This window comes from Calypte anna, chromosome 9, assembly GCF_003957555.1.
Source record: "Calypte anna isolate BGI_N300 chromosome 9, bCalAnn1_v1.p, whole genome shotgun sequence".
Lineage (NCBI taxonomy): Eukaryota > Metazoa > Chordata > Aves > Apodiformes > Trochilidae > Calypte > Calypte anna.
The window spans coordinates 311,587-325,358 of NC_044255.1; the positions used below are offsets into that span (position 1 = coordinate 311,587).

The 13,772-nt window shown below is 44.3% G+C and overlaps 1 protein-coding gene across 1 annotated transcript; it reads right to left on the reverse strand.

Annotated features, from left to right (window-relative positions):
* Window positions 1–9,712: 9,712 nt before the first annotated feature.
* On the reverse strand, window positions 9,713–13,588 carry MRPL44 (mitochondrial ribosomal protein L44). The gene is made up of 4 exons (XM_030456544.1): window positions 13,027–13,588; window positions 12,220–12,688; window positions 10,895–11,073; window positions 9,713–10,050 (listed from the first exon to the last, which is right to left on the reverse strand). The coding sequence occupies exons 1-4, from the start codon at window positions 13,203–13,205 to the stop codon at window positions 9,879–9,881; spliced, it is 999 nt and encodes a 332-aa protein (XP_030312404.1). The 5' UTR covers window positions 13,206–13,588; the 3' UTR covers window positions 9,713–9,878.
* Between the last annotated feature and the right edge of the window lie 184 nt (window positions 13,589–13,772).

Consider the following 13,772-nt stretch of genomic DNA (forward strand, 5'->3'; position numbering starts at 1 on the left):
AAATGACATTTACTATTTCTCACCCCCTGCTTCACCATTAACCCAGTAGAAAAGGTAAATGATCAATAGCCCTCCCTCCCTCCCAGCAGCTGTGGAGGAAACAGACTTCACAATAAAGGCACAGTCACACCAGAATGCACAGGTTAGCAGTGTTTATTCTCTTTAAAATGTTATGTGTTATTAGTGTGACATACACCTCATTCCTTTTGAGTAACGAAGAGTAGCAAGTGATTTTCAGCCAGCACAACAATCCAAGTCTGAGCTCCAAAGCAGAAGGGTTAGCTCTGAGAATGACATGGAAAGAAGTTAACACAGCAGACCAACATCAGAGGTGGTTAAAAAGCCTTATGGATCTCTGCCCTTAGCTAAGAGCAGAACATCAATTGCCAAGAATGCAGCTTCCATTGTAAGTTATCATTTCAATGAGATTCTTGCAGTCATTAGTTTTTCCAAAGTGTTCAAATGGAAAATCTGTATTGAAATTAATCAAGTAGGTAGCATCCTATAGTGAAAAATATTGGTCCTTTTGTCTGAATAAAATCTGTTACCTTCCAGTTGATCTGAGGTCTTCATATTGGTCCTTTTGTCTGAATAAAATCTGTTACCTTCCAGATGATTTGAGGTCTTCCAATGGGAAGGACTGAGATTTCCTGGATGAACCATTAGGTAGCACTTGTTATCCAGTACACCTGCCTCTCTTCATTTTTTCAAGTTTAACTAAACTATTAACATCTTTCTCACAGAAATACTCTCCATGAGATTTCTGTTATTTTTCTTTTCATTAAAGGAAGTATATCCATTGATAAAAAAAATAATTGTTATTGAATTTTAGCTATTCAGAAAGCTGTTCAATTCAGAAGAGCAGGCAGCTGCTATGATACTTACATTGTGCTTACTTAAACAATGATACTTAAATTGTGTTGTTAAGTGTGCTCTTCTGGCTGGACTGGAGCTGCTAGAGCTCCTCAGGAGCCTGTCATGCCAAAACCAGGTGTTTTATTGCCTTAGGATTAGTGAAGTCCCTCAGGCACCTGGCTCAGTGAAGAGCAGACTTTTTTGAGTGAGCCATTTTTGGGTGCAGGATTGTTCCAGCTCCTTCATTTCTAGGGAGGACATTTCAGCAGAATGGTTTCTGTCAAAGCTACAGGAATTGTTCATTTTTACATCCCAGTGAGAGATTTTGATAGTGTTTGAGGCATTATTCTCTTCCTGTTTTCTAGCTTGGTCAGTGATGTTGAAAGTTTATCAAGATTTCAACCTTGTCCCTTTATTTGATACAGTTCTTGAATTTCCATCATGCCTCAAGGGTTTAAGATCATTTTCCAGTTTGTAATCACAGACTAGGTAGTGGAAAGAACATGCCCACGTACACTTGCAGAGAAAGCAAAACATCTGTCTTAGGAATATTGTGTGTGTGTGTGTGAGGTGGGTGTTTTATTTTCAAGTTCATGGTACCTGTATTTTTAGGGTATCTGTTACTGATTTTGGTTTGCATTGCTTTATCTGTTATTCTCTAAGATCCTGTATTTGAATGAGACACTATAAACTGTGCTACAAATCACAGGACTTTTTGTAAAATGATTGTTTCATGCATCCTTGCAGAGGGATGTGCTAGAGGATGGTAAAACCCTTTAAATTGAAAAGGGAGTGCATTCATAATTAGATCCTGTAAACAGCAAGAAAAACTATGGTAAACCATAGCACATTTTACATTTGCTGGAATGGCCCTTGGGGGTGTTAGGGCAGCCTAGAGGCAGAAGAGAGAGGTTGTTGAACTGACTGGAACCTGTACTCAGCCCTGGTGAGGCCACAGCTTGAGTCCTGTGTCCAGTTCTGGGCCCCTCAGGAAGTTCAGGAAGGAGATTGAGGTGCTGGAGCAGGTCCAGAGAAGAGCAAGGAGGCTGTGAAGGGATCCAGCACAAGTGCTGTGAGGTGAGGCTGAGGGAGCTGGGGGTGTTGAGGCTGGAGAAGAGGAGGCTCAGGAAAGACCTCATCACTCTCTCCAACTCCCTGAAAGGAGGTTGGAGCCGGGGGGGGTTGGTCTCTTTTCCCAGGCAACTCTCAGCAAGACAAGAGGGCACAAAGGGTCTCAAGTTGTGCCAGGGGAGGTTTAGGTTGGAGCTGAGAAAGAATTTCTTTCTGGAGAGGGTGATCAGGCATTGGAATGGGCTGCCCAGGGAAGTAGTGGATTCTCCGTGTCTGGAGATCTTTCCAAAGAGCCTGGATGTGGCACTGAGTGCCATGGGCTGGGAACCACGGGGGGAGTGGATCAAGGGTTGGACTTGATGATCTCTGAGGTCCCTTCCAACCCAGCCAATTCTATGATTCTATGAAAGCAAGAAGGAAGCAAACAATATTAGGAGACAAAGAGCTGCAAGACTTACCTCAGTGATGGAAAGACAGTTTAGCTGTGTCTAATTCTTGGTTCTAAATTAGGAGAGACAGTCTAAAAAGACATCCACACCAGCACCAATTCCTGTAGCATTTGGATACTGAAAGTACTAAACCAGGAAATTTTCTCCTGGCTCTCTGAACCACTGAATGTTCACATTCAAGCTTATATAACATAACTTATTTATTGACCTATGAATGAGATTTATATTTAAAACACTGTGTATTTTCAAGATCAGCTCTTCCTTTTCTACTTGATGATGAGCATTTCCTGCCTGTTTTCTGTAAAACTCCCATGGGAATGAAGAGAAGCCTTTGTTCCTCTCCACTGATGAGTTTGAATTATTGATTAGCCAGGCTAATTTGTGGAAACTACTGTCAGTTAGTGCTGTCTTAGGACTGCCTTAGATTTGTCAAAAAGGATTGCAGGTACTTTGGCAAGCTAATTCAGTGAGGGAAACACTATTAAAATAGACAGGAGATCATCTCAACCAGTGTTATTTGCTCAGGTTTTACAAAACTCCTATGTTCTCCTTCAGACTTCTCTAAAATTTTAATTCTTTTAATGAACATCACTTGAAGGCTGCTTTGGGGAACACTACAGCAGAAATAGCTGTTCTTAGCAGGCATCTTTTAGTACTTGTGGCAATTCTGAAGCAGGGTTTACAGCTGGAATCCACATACATTAAAAAAAGGTCCAAAACTCTTAATATAGAAATAAAAAGTTCCAAAAAGAAGGAAAAAGTGGGCTGAGTCTCAGGTGCCAAGACAAGCCACAGAGTACCTATCATGGACTCACTTATCTAAAAGACTGAGATGATAACTCAGAGACTGCAATGTAGTAGTGTTTGAATTTTGCCTGAAAACCAGAGCTTTGTGCAATGCAGTAAACAAACCAGTGAACATAACAGGTATCTAGTGCACTGTTTAGAGTAACTAAAAATTATGGAAACATGAATTTGTATTGGAAGGAGGAGGAAACAGTACCTTGGTGTAAAGCTATGCAGACAGACAGAAAACACAGGAATTTGGGAGCCAGGGCATTCAGCTGTCAGTTAAATAAATAAAGAAATAATAAAGAAAATATGTCCTGTGAATATGGAAAAAAAAAGTTCTTCAGTCACCCTGTTTCTGAAAGAAAGTATTTGGAAGCGGACTACAAAAGGAAACCTGATCCTTCAAATATAGTGTAATGTTTCTCATTAGTGTAATACAGAAATTTGATACAGTGTCATCAAGTTTTCTTCCTTGAATACCTGAGAATTGGTCTTGTCTAAACTGCAACTCCAGTATTCAAGCAGAAGGGAGGAGTTCTGTAGCATTAACAAGCTAAAAATGAGAGCAGTGACAAGATGCACAACATGCAAAAAAAAAAAAATAAAATCTCCCAGAACATAAAAAAAAATCTCCCAGAGAATGTATGAGAGGGCAGCGCAGCTGCAGGGAGTGGATAGGGATAATCCTGGTAGCCACACATATCCTCTTAAGGGAGGTTTCTGCAGGAGAAGCCTAATCTCAACCCATACATGGAAAAAATACTGCTCAACTCCTAACATTTTGGCACGCTCCCTCATGTCATTTCATTTGGAAATAAAAAGACAAACCCTAAAATGCTTCTTTACAATAATTAATTTAACATGAGAAGTAAATCCCCAGGCATTGAGGCCTCCTGGGCATTCTGCTGTTCAGCACCTTAGATTCTTGCCTTGCATTGACTGTTCTTAATGCTTCAAGTCATAGCTACAGATAACAATAACTTCAAGAGTTAAAATTTCTTTCAAGAATGCATTCTCTGGTAAGTGGCAATGACAGGCATGTGTCTTTGAGACAAAATGCATACATTTCAATTGAGAATACAGAACTTGAAAGTATTTGCCAATTGGAAAACATCTTTCTTAACTGGAATAGAAAGAGAGAAAAGCTCCTTTTTAGCTTTTCAGCTTAGTGACAAAAAAAAAACCAGTTGAGATAACAAAGAAGCTTTTTTCATGACATGACAGGAATATTTAATATTTACTGCTTACATGTTTAAATAAATCAAATAAACCTCCCTGAACCCAACACAACAAAACCAAGAAACAAACTAAAAATTATGGCATGACGAGCACAGTATTAGTAATATTCCACATGTATTTTGGGAACTGCAGAGGTACTACTCTGAACTTCACTGCATCCTGACTAGAGCAAAACCTTTTTTTGGGTTTATCTCTTCATTTTGGTTTGTGGACCAGAGAGTTAACAGAAGAGGACAAGGAAACACTCTGAAACAGTACAGTGAGTGAAAAATTTCAGATAGTGTCTACTCACAGGAATCTGAGAAATGAAGCCCCCAATATTTGCAAAGGATTTTTAAACAATTAAAAAAAATAAAAAAAAGCTTAGCATTTCTTACAACTTTGAACTTCTAATCAAGTCTGCTCGTACTGTTACAACTTGTCACACTGTGAGTATAATTTCCTTAGAGCTCCTTAAGTTTATTCTGACTTTATTAAACCATTTGGTGAAACCAAAGGGGGTTTTGCATCCTGCTCCTCTTCGCATGGGGCTGTTCCACACCTCAGGACTTTACTACTTGGAGCCAGCTTTCCAATTTGTCAGCTTCTCTGTGTTCCTCACCAGTTTATAGACATTGCTCTGGGGGCAGAGCCACCTTTCAGTTCCCTTTCCCCCTCCCTGCACCAACCTTTGTGCACACAGATAAGTTCCCAACTGAAGTGCAGACACTTGCAGACAGGAGATAGAGGAGGTGGCTGCCCTTCCTTCCATCAGCTGCCAGACATGTGCCAGGCTGCACAGCTGGCTCTGGGTGCAGGGCCCAGGCCATAACTGTGGTAATTCACAGGGTAATTCACAGTTAGGGTTATCAGTGTAATAAACTGAAATAAAACAAATGAAGCAACTGACTTGTTAACTGAGAAAGGTTTCATAATAATTAATGAAGGTTTCCATTGTTACTGACCTAGAGATTTGCCAGGCTAAAGGCTTGTTTTATACTCCCAGTCTTTCCACCATTGACAGAGATCCCTGAATGAACCCACCTGTCAAAGCATTTAATTTCTATTTCATCCTCATTATAAGCTGGGCACCTAATAGGCAATGAATTTTTAGAGTTTTGACCACAATCTCAGCCTTGCTCTCAAGCACCTGTGGTTTCTATGTCCTAGAGCCTCTTAGCACTGCCAGGCAGTGGCCTCAATTGCCCTCAGTCCTCTCTACAGCCACTTTCATCCCCTTGTATAATGAAATCCAAATAACTGGTTGTCCACACAAACTGGAGTGACACGTTCATGCAGAGAGTGTCTTGTTATCCTTCAAAAATAGAAATTACCTTGGAGAATGAAAAGCATTCGGTGCAGGTCTCAAAAATAATCTGGTAAGAGTCAGGCAATCCAGCAGCAGTTCTGTTGCTAACAGTAAATCCCTTCTGTGCTGGGGGAGGGATTTTCTCTAGAGGGAAAATTTGAAGCTTATTTCAAATTTCAACATGCATCATCATAACTCTTTATTATTAATAATAAAATCTATTATTATTATTATTATTTCATCCCTGATGTTTTTGGTCACTAGGAAATTTTGACTGTGAAACTCGAGTCAAGAACAAAAATATTCAAAGTTGTTATTTTTGAAGTCTCTGTTTTTGTCTCATATGAGGTAAAATACGATCAAACTCAGTCTGGTCATGATCATCCCTAAACCCTTGATCTTACAGCCAAGCTCCCAGTAGGAAGCTGAAACAACCAACTAAAAACTGACAAATTCAACAAGAATAAATAAATTACCTACTCTGAAACCTCACAACAAAGAGTTTTGCTACCAGCCTGGATTTCCAAGAATGGAATCCAAGAAAAGGGATATCCAACAGCCTGCCTGCTGTTCACACACAGACTGAATCAAGGAAATTATCAGAAACTACACTTTGACATCACACCTGAAGTCACAGGGCACTGGGTGTCAGCACAGACTCCCAGCAGCTGGGAGCAAAATAGGTGGTGATGTCAGGGGCCTTGGATTGGAACCATATGGGCAAGTGCATCAAAGGGAAGTTGGCCCTAAAGCAATAATGGCAACAGAAATAACAAATTCTCACTTGGGGATCTGCTAAATGGTAATAATAATGAAATACTGTTCCCCTGCTCCAAGTGCTGTCTGACTGCTTCAGGGATACAGGTTGGTGAACGTGTCTGCCTGACTGAAAACACTGAGGTAACATCACAAGAATCTGAGACAGAAATGAAATATTTAACAGATATATTCCTACTGCCAAAGAAATGTAAAAGCAAAACTGTATTGTGATGTTATAAACAGAAAATGATAGGCAAACCACTCCAATCCAAACCCACTGGATCCAAATAACCATTGGGTGTTACATGCTGAGGTAACATCACATGATATTTGAGACAGAAATGAAATATTTAACAGATATATTCCTGCTGCCAAAGAAATGTAAAAGCAGAACTGTATTGTGATGTTATAAACAGAAAAAGATAGGCAAACCACTCCAATCTAAAACCATTCCAAAGCCTTTACCCCCCCTCATCATGGCAGCCCTATGAAATGATAAAAGCAGCTCTGCTGAGCCCATTGCCAGTGGCTACTTGATGGAGGAGATCTGTGTAATGGAATAATCAACCTTCCGGCACACAAATAAAGCACCAGGGTTTTTTTCTGATGGATTATAAAAAAAATTATTTTGTAAGCACTTTATATTTCTGTAATTTGAAAGTAAAGATAATAATTTTCATTAGCATTCAACTAGCACACTCAACAAATGAAGTCATTTTCTCTCTGGACTATTTCTCTCCTTAAACATTATCTGTCACTGGAGTTATTTCTAGAAATCATTTTGTTAGGTTACCATCCTCAGCACTGGTATTTTTGCTAATAACTTAGAGGGAAAAGCTGTGCTGTAGTTCTTTCTATTGAAACTATTTTAAATGAACCAGATTTCTTGACTGTAGAAAGCCAGAACTTTTAGACAACTTATTGCCATCTTCTGGTGGTGGGAATGCTTCTCCCTGGCTAATCCTCTGCTTTTACAGGACTAGTTCTACAACACTTCCTCAGATTCATTAATATTTTCTTGATTGCACATGTCCCCCTGAAGGAGATACTCCACAAGACCCCCCCACACACACACTGGTTACTGAAGAAGAGAAATAAATCACTGAACATCCCCCCCCCCCTTCCCCTCCTTCTTCCCCCAGCTTTACCTGAGATTTCCCTTTGGTCAATTGGGGTTACCTGTCCCAGCTGTGTCCCCTCCCAGCTGCTTGTGCACCCCCAGCCTCCTGGCTGGTGGGGTGAGAAGCAGAAGAGGCGTTGCCTGTGTCAGCACTGCTCAGCAACCATGGAAACATCTCTGCATTACTGGCACTGCTGCCAGCACCAATCCAAACCACAGCCCCATACCAGCTACTGTGAAGAAAATTCTCTCAGCCAAAACCAGCCCAAAAGTCACAAGGAGCTGCCATAAGCTCAAGCAGAAAAGGATGAGAGTGGTAACATTTCTCCCTAGAGCTGCCCAGCTTCCCAAAGCCCAGCCCCAGGCTCAGGTGCATCATGATTTGCACTGCAGTCAGCTCCTGATTTAAAGGATCACTGACACCTTTCATAGAGTCATGGAATTGGCTGGGTTGGAAGGGACCTCAGAGCTCATCAAGTCCAACCCTTGATCCACTCCCCCCGTGGTTCCCAGCCCATGGCACTCAGTGCCACATCCAGGCTCTTTGGAAAGATCTCCAGACACGGAGAATCCACTACTTCCCTGGGCAGCCCATTCCAATGCCTGAGCACCCTCTCCAGAAAGAAATTCTTTCTCATCTCCAACCTAAACCTCCCCTGGCACAACTTGAGACCCTGCCCTCTTGTCTTGCTGAGAGTTGCCTGGGAAAAGAGACCAACCCCCCCCTGGCTCCAACCTCCTTTCAGGGAGTTGTAGAGAGTGATGAGGTCTCCCCTGAGCCTCCTCTTCTCCAGCCTCAACACCCCCAGCTCCCTCTGATTCTGTCACACAGATCAACAACCTCTGTCCACCACAGAGCTCTGCACTACACCACTGGCAACCACTGACCAGCTGCTGAACACAATCCACAATTTCTTAGACAAGTTTAAAAGGTAGCCACACAAAACTACTGACATTACAATGGTGGCATCAACTTTTAAAGATAAAAGCAATCTGTCCTTAGTTTGCTTCTCTACTCTAAATGCATCTCTTAGCATTACACTTCAAAGCTCAGAAAGAGAACTCCAATAGTTTAGATCCTGTTTAAAGTTTAAGGACAAGGAAAAGTAGGGCTCTGCCAATGTTTCCTGTTCATTGCTCTCCCCTTGCCCTGCAAAACAGAATGACAACACATCTTTTGATGTTTGAGTTCTTTATGGCTTTTTCTGGCAACATAAAACCAGAGCAGCTTATTTAAATTTCTGATTTATCAAAAACAAAAAACAACAAACCCCAACCCAACAACAACAAAAAAAGCAACCAAAAAAGCTTTGGTTAATAAATTTCAAGAAAAGCTTGAACTTTATACCCACAATTTCAAACTTCAATTAAACTTGGCATTAACTGTGAAATGACTCTATTTTCACCTTCTGTCTTTCAATACCAGCAACAGTTAAAACAAGAAGTATTCCTGGACTTCTATTTTTTTTTTTAAGAGAAAATGACAGCAAGATATATGGCTATCAAAAATCAAGTGGCCAAAAAGACAGGAATTAGTTACCTGGACTAAACCAGAAAAGTACAAAAAAGGGAGAGAAAAACCCAAAAAGCTGTAGCTTATCTAACAGCCCAAAAAGCTGCAGCTTATCTAACGGCCTAGCATTAAACATTAAAAAAGAACTCTCTGAATTCTTTGAGGTCAGACCTTTGTGATCCTTATTTTGCTTCTTAAAAAAAACAAAATTAAAAACACAGCCCATTTCAGAGTGTACTCTTACATGAGAAACCAACGTGGATGGCAAATAAGATCTGTGTCACCCACCTGCAAGCAGTGAGATCTCAAAAGTGTCATTTGCAGCTTTTTTTTTAACCAGATCACCAACAGCATCAGTGTCACCAACATCACACCTCACGTTTTCACAAGTCCAGGACAAATGAATCCAGATGCAATCCAAAGCCCAATGTTGTATCCGTATTTCAACCCCCTTATTAACAATCCCCTCAAAACAATCCCCGTGGAAGCACTGATGAGACCTTTTTCTACACAGAGGAGTTTTATCACACATTCTTAAACACCATTAAGACACATGGAAAACCCCAGTCAAAAGCAAAAATTCAGAAACAGGCTCCTTCTGTTTAGGAAGATGAGCAAATACTAAACATTGTGCAAAAGAAAGAGACTTTATTTACTTTAATCCCATATTTAATTTGAAAAATCCAAGCACTTGAGATCAAAACCCAAACTGAACTCTGCTTTCCTAAATGCATCTGTATTAAGCATGGAAGCCACGAATTCTTGAGAGAAAAGAGAAATGGTTTTTATGATCTAATTACTGCTGATTGCTTTTTCAGCTGCCAATCCTTGTTTGGGCTTGGAGTAATCCCAAGGCCTCCTGTTCTCTGTGTACCCATAGAGCTTCCTCAGTGCCACACGGGCAGCTTCTTCCTCTGCAGCAAGCAGGGTTTCACCAGGACCTTCAGCAATGATCTTCTTATCACTTGGGGAAAAAAACAATAAAATTAAAATCATAAAACCCTGAGCAGTAGTGAATGAATACAGGCTGCTGGATTTCTTTTCTCTCCAGTGCCTGTGAACACTGCAAGGAGTTTCCATGTACACACAAACAGTTCTGTGTTGGCCTTTCCTGCAAATATAATATTGTCTCTTCAGCAAGGGAAACTCCACTTAGAAAAGTATCAGTTTCCTGGAATAACACTGTGCATACAGACTCCTAATATATCACCTACTCCTCACAGTGTTCAATTTCTTTCTGGAGAGGGTGCTCAGGCATTGGAATGGGCTGCCCAGGGAAGTAGTGGATTCTCCGTGTCTGGAGATCTTTCCAAAGAGCCTGGATGTGGCACTGAGTGCCATGGGCTGGGAACCACGGGGGGAGTGGATCAAGGGTTGGACTTGATGAGCTCTGAGCTCCCTTCCAACCCAGCCCATTCTGTGATTCTTGTCTGGTTTACACTGCCTGTGACCTGAAAACTGAACAGCTTCTCTGCAGTACAAAGGAAGCCTCTCTTCAGTCCCCCCTGCCTTGCTGGCTGCATCTCTTTGCCCTTCCCTACAGCCTGGGTACAGCTCTGCTCCCTCTGCAGCCTTTTGGTTCTGCTGCTCACAGGTTTCCCCACTCAGGACACACTCAGACCCTTCCAGACCCTTCCTCAGCCTGCAGAGCCCTTTAATCAATCAGAGGCCTGATTTATGTCTCATTACACCAAGCACCTGACAATGCTCAAACAGCTGATTGGATAAGGAAGCCACTGCCAAGTTTCACCTTCCCTCCTCCTCCCCTCTCCCTTAAATCCTGTTCACTTGACATGAACACTACTAACCAGTACAACCCAACAAAGTAGAGTGGCAGAACTGTGCTGACTCCCAGCTGCCTGGTAATTCTTGGTTCTGGAGAGGGGATATTCCTCTTGGTCAGCTCTTTCACAAGTAAGCCCATAGGATTTACAACTTCCCAGATTTCAAAGAGGTCTTTTCCAATCAACTGTGGAATAAAAAAATCCTAGATAAAGATAAGTAGAAGTCAGAATTAGTGGGAGAGGTAAGGAAGGCTCTGGCTTCTGGTATCTGCTAACAAAAGAACAAGATGAAAAGGCATTAAATACAGTTGACAACCAATTGAAAGTGATGAAAGCAGCCCCAGTGCTCCAACACAGCCACACACAGGTACTGGTACTGGTGCTGCTCTGCTCAGCAGTGCCGAACCCAATTCAGCCACTAAGGTGATGAGCACCTTGGGAAACGCCAAGAAACCAACCCTGGACCAAGACCAGCACCAGCCCAAGAGAGGAGTGAGGGCAACACCAGTGCACAGCTCAGGGCACCCAGGGAGCCACTGGGTGCTGCTGCTCCTCAGCAGAGCTCTGCAGCAGGGCTGGAGGGAATCCACCATCCCATGGGAGCTTCCCTTGGGATCATTCTCCTGTCTGATACCTGCTGCTTGCTCCTACAGAGACCTCTGAATGGTCTCACATCAGAAATGAGATTTTAACAAACATTTCTCTGCACAGCTAGAAGTAAGTGAAAAGGATGACTGCAGCTCCTAAAATTACAGCATTAATTAAATTAAATTAAACTAAACTAAATTACATTAAAATTACATCCTAAATGACAGCAGCTCCTAAAATTACTTTGTTACCCTGCATTTTAACTGAACATTATTGTGGGAGATACTTTCTGGTGTTTGCAGTCCTATGTGTACAAATGTATAAGTCTATACTTTATATAAAACGTTTTTTTTCTTTTTAAATTGAAGATACATTTGACTTGACACTGAATTAGTTCATTAGTTGATTGCACAGTACATGGAATACAAGACAGCTGTCACCAAGTGCTAAAACATCCTAATAGCCAAGCAGAAGCACATGATGATTGCATGCACCTGACCAGCCCTGGCTGCTTAAAGAAAAACAAGGAAACAAAACCCCCACCACACCAGACACCCGCAGCCACCACCCAACAGCTCTCATGGTTAAACTCTCTCATTCCAGGTACTTTCCAACTGTTGCCAACCTCCCTGCATCTCAGGCCACTACAGGGCAATATTGAACTTCTTCACCTTTTTCCTTTTTTTTTCCCCTTGTAACTTCTGAGACCCTCAGATCTTGTTTTTGCTGAGTACAACACCACATCACAAATAACAACTTACCCTGACAAAGATCCCTGTTTTCTCAGGCCCACTGCTGCTGAGCAAGGCCCCTATCACAGCAAAGAAGGTTCTCTGGAGCACCTCAGGTGGGACAGGAAACTCCTTGCAAAGAGTCAGGTCCTGGATTGAGAGGTTCCGAGCTATGTAGGCAACGAGTTCTTGACTGCTCAGAAAAGCCACAAGTGCTCGTACCCCCTCTGCAGGTAAATCTGGGTAGGCAGCTTCAAAACACTGGCTCAGGTAAGAACGCACAAAGCAGAGCCCCTGTTCGGCCAGCTGGCTGTTGTCTTGGATGTTAAGAGCAACCATTTCCTTGTCCAGCCCCAGCCCTCGCCGCCTCTCCTCCTCACTTGCGATGTAGCAGGGATTCACAAACGCCGTCTTGAGAACATCCAGAGAGAAATTCTCCTGCAGGCGGTGCCTAAAAGCTTCTATCTCGGCGTGGTAATCCCAGTTGGGCTTCTCTGACCTGCAGGCGACAGACAAAATAAACAAAACAAAACGGACTCAGAACCAGACCGAGTCTGCTGCGGGGATCCCTCCTTTCCCGGGACTGGAAGCAAACACCGAACCGAAGATCCCAAGCTCACGGCCCGGCGGAGCGGTGCCCCCGAACGCCGCCGGTTCCGCACGGCCACGGGAGCCCTCAAACCGGAGCAGCAAAACCCACGTGTGACGAGAAAGTGGCCGAGGGTCTGGGCTTCGCCTGCTTCTCCCCCCCCCGTGACACTGCGGTGGCTCTGCCCTCCCTCAGGCCCCGCCACCGCCACCGCCCCCCCCTCTCCTGACGGCCGCCCCGGCTCTCACCGCCGCTGCGGAGGCGTCTCCAGACGCTGCTGCTCCAGGTAGGCGCGGAGCCACCGCTTCTTCTGGGGAGGCGGCCCAGTGCTGACTGACACCCGCCCGGTCCCGGCCCCAGATCCAGATCCGGTCCCGGTGCCGGTCAGGAGGCGCCGGGAGGCCCTGAGGAGCAGCCGGACGGCCATGAGCGGAGCTGCGGGGGAGGAAGTGCCCCTGAGGAAACACGGACCCCCCGGGAAACGCAGCCGCGCCACACTCGTTCCGGAGCGAAGCGTTCCCAGCCGCGCACGGTAGCGCGAAGATCCGCGGGGGCGGGAGCAGCCCCGCGAGCGCGGTGCGTGCTGGGAGCGGGCGGGAGGCCCCGCACCGGGGGAGGCGGCGGGCGGGGGGACCCCGGAAAAGGCTCTGGGGGTGCAGGAGATCGCAGCTCCCCCCGGTGCGGCCAAACACCGACCCGCGGCACCGGCCCGAGGTGCCGGAAGCTGCGCAGGCGGTGTCGGTGTCGGTGTCACGTACCGGGCGGGACACGGCACTGCCCCGGCCTCTGCCCGGAGCCCCCCTCCCGGTGCCTTGGAGTCCGCTGCTTCTTCCCTTTCCCCCCCCGTAATGAAAATACGGAGCCCCGTGCAGAGCAGGCCTGGCCGCTCCAGGGACGGAAGAACTACAGTAGAAGCCGAGGGCACCTCCCGCATTCGGGGGGCTGAACCCTGCGCAGCGAACGCCCCGCACCCGGCAGAGCTGAGCAGAGCGAA

Coding starts and splice junctions, on each gene's coding strand:
- MRPL44 (XM_030456544.1), bottom strand. CDS start 13,205: ATGGCCGTCCGGCTGCTCCTCAGGGCCTCCCGGCGCCTCCTGACCGGC. Junction 12,689..13,026: donor GAGACGCCTCCGCAGCGGCG/GTGAGAGCCGGG, acceptor TGTCGCCTGCAG/GTCAGAGAAGCCCAACTGGG. Junction 11,074..12,219: donor AAACAGGGATCTTTGTCAGG/GTAAGTTGTTAT, acceptor ATCTTTATCTAG/GATTTTTTTATTCCACAGTT.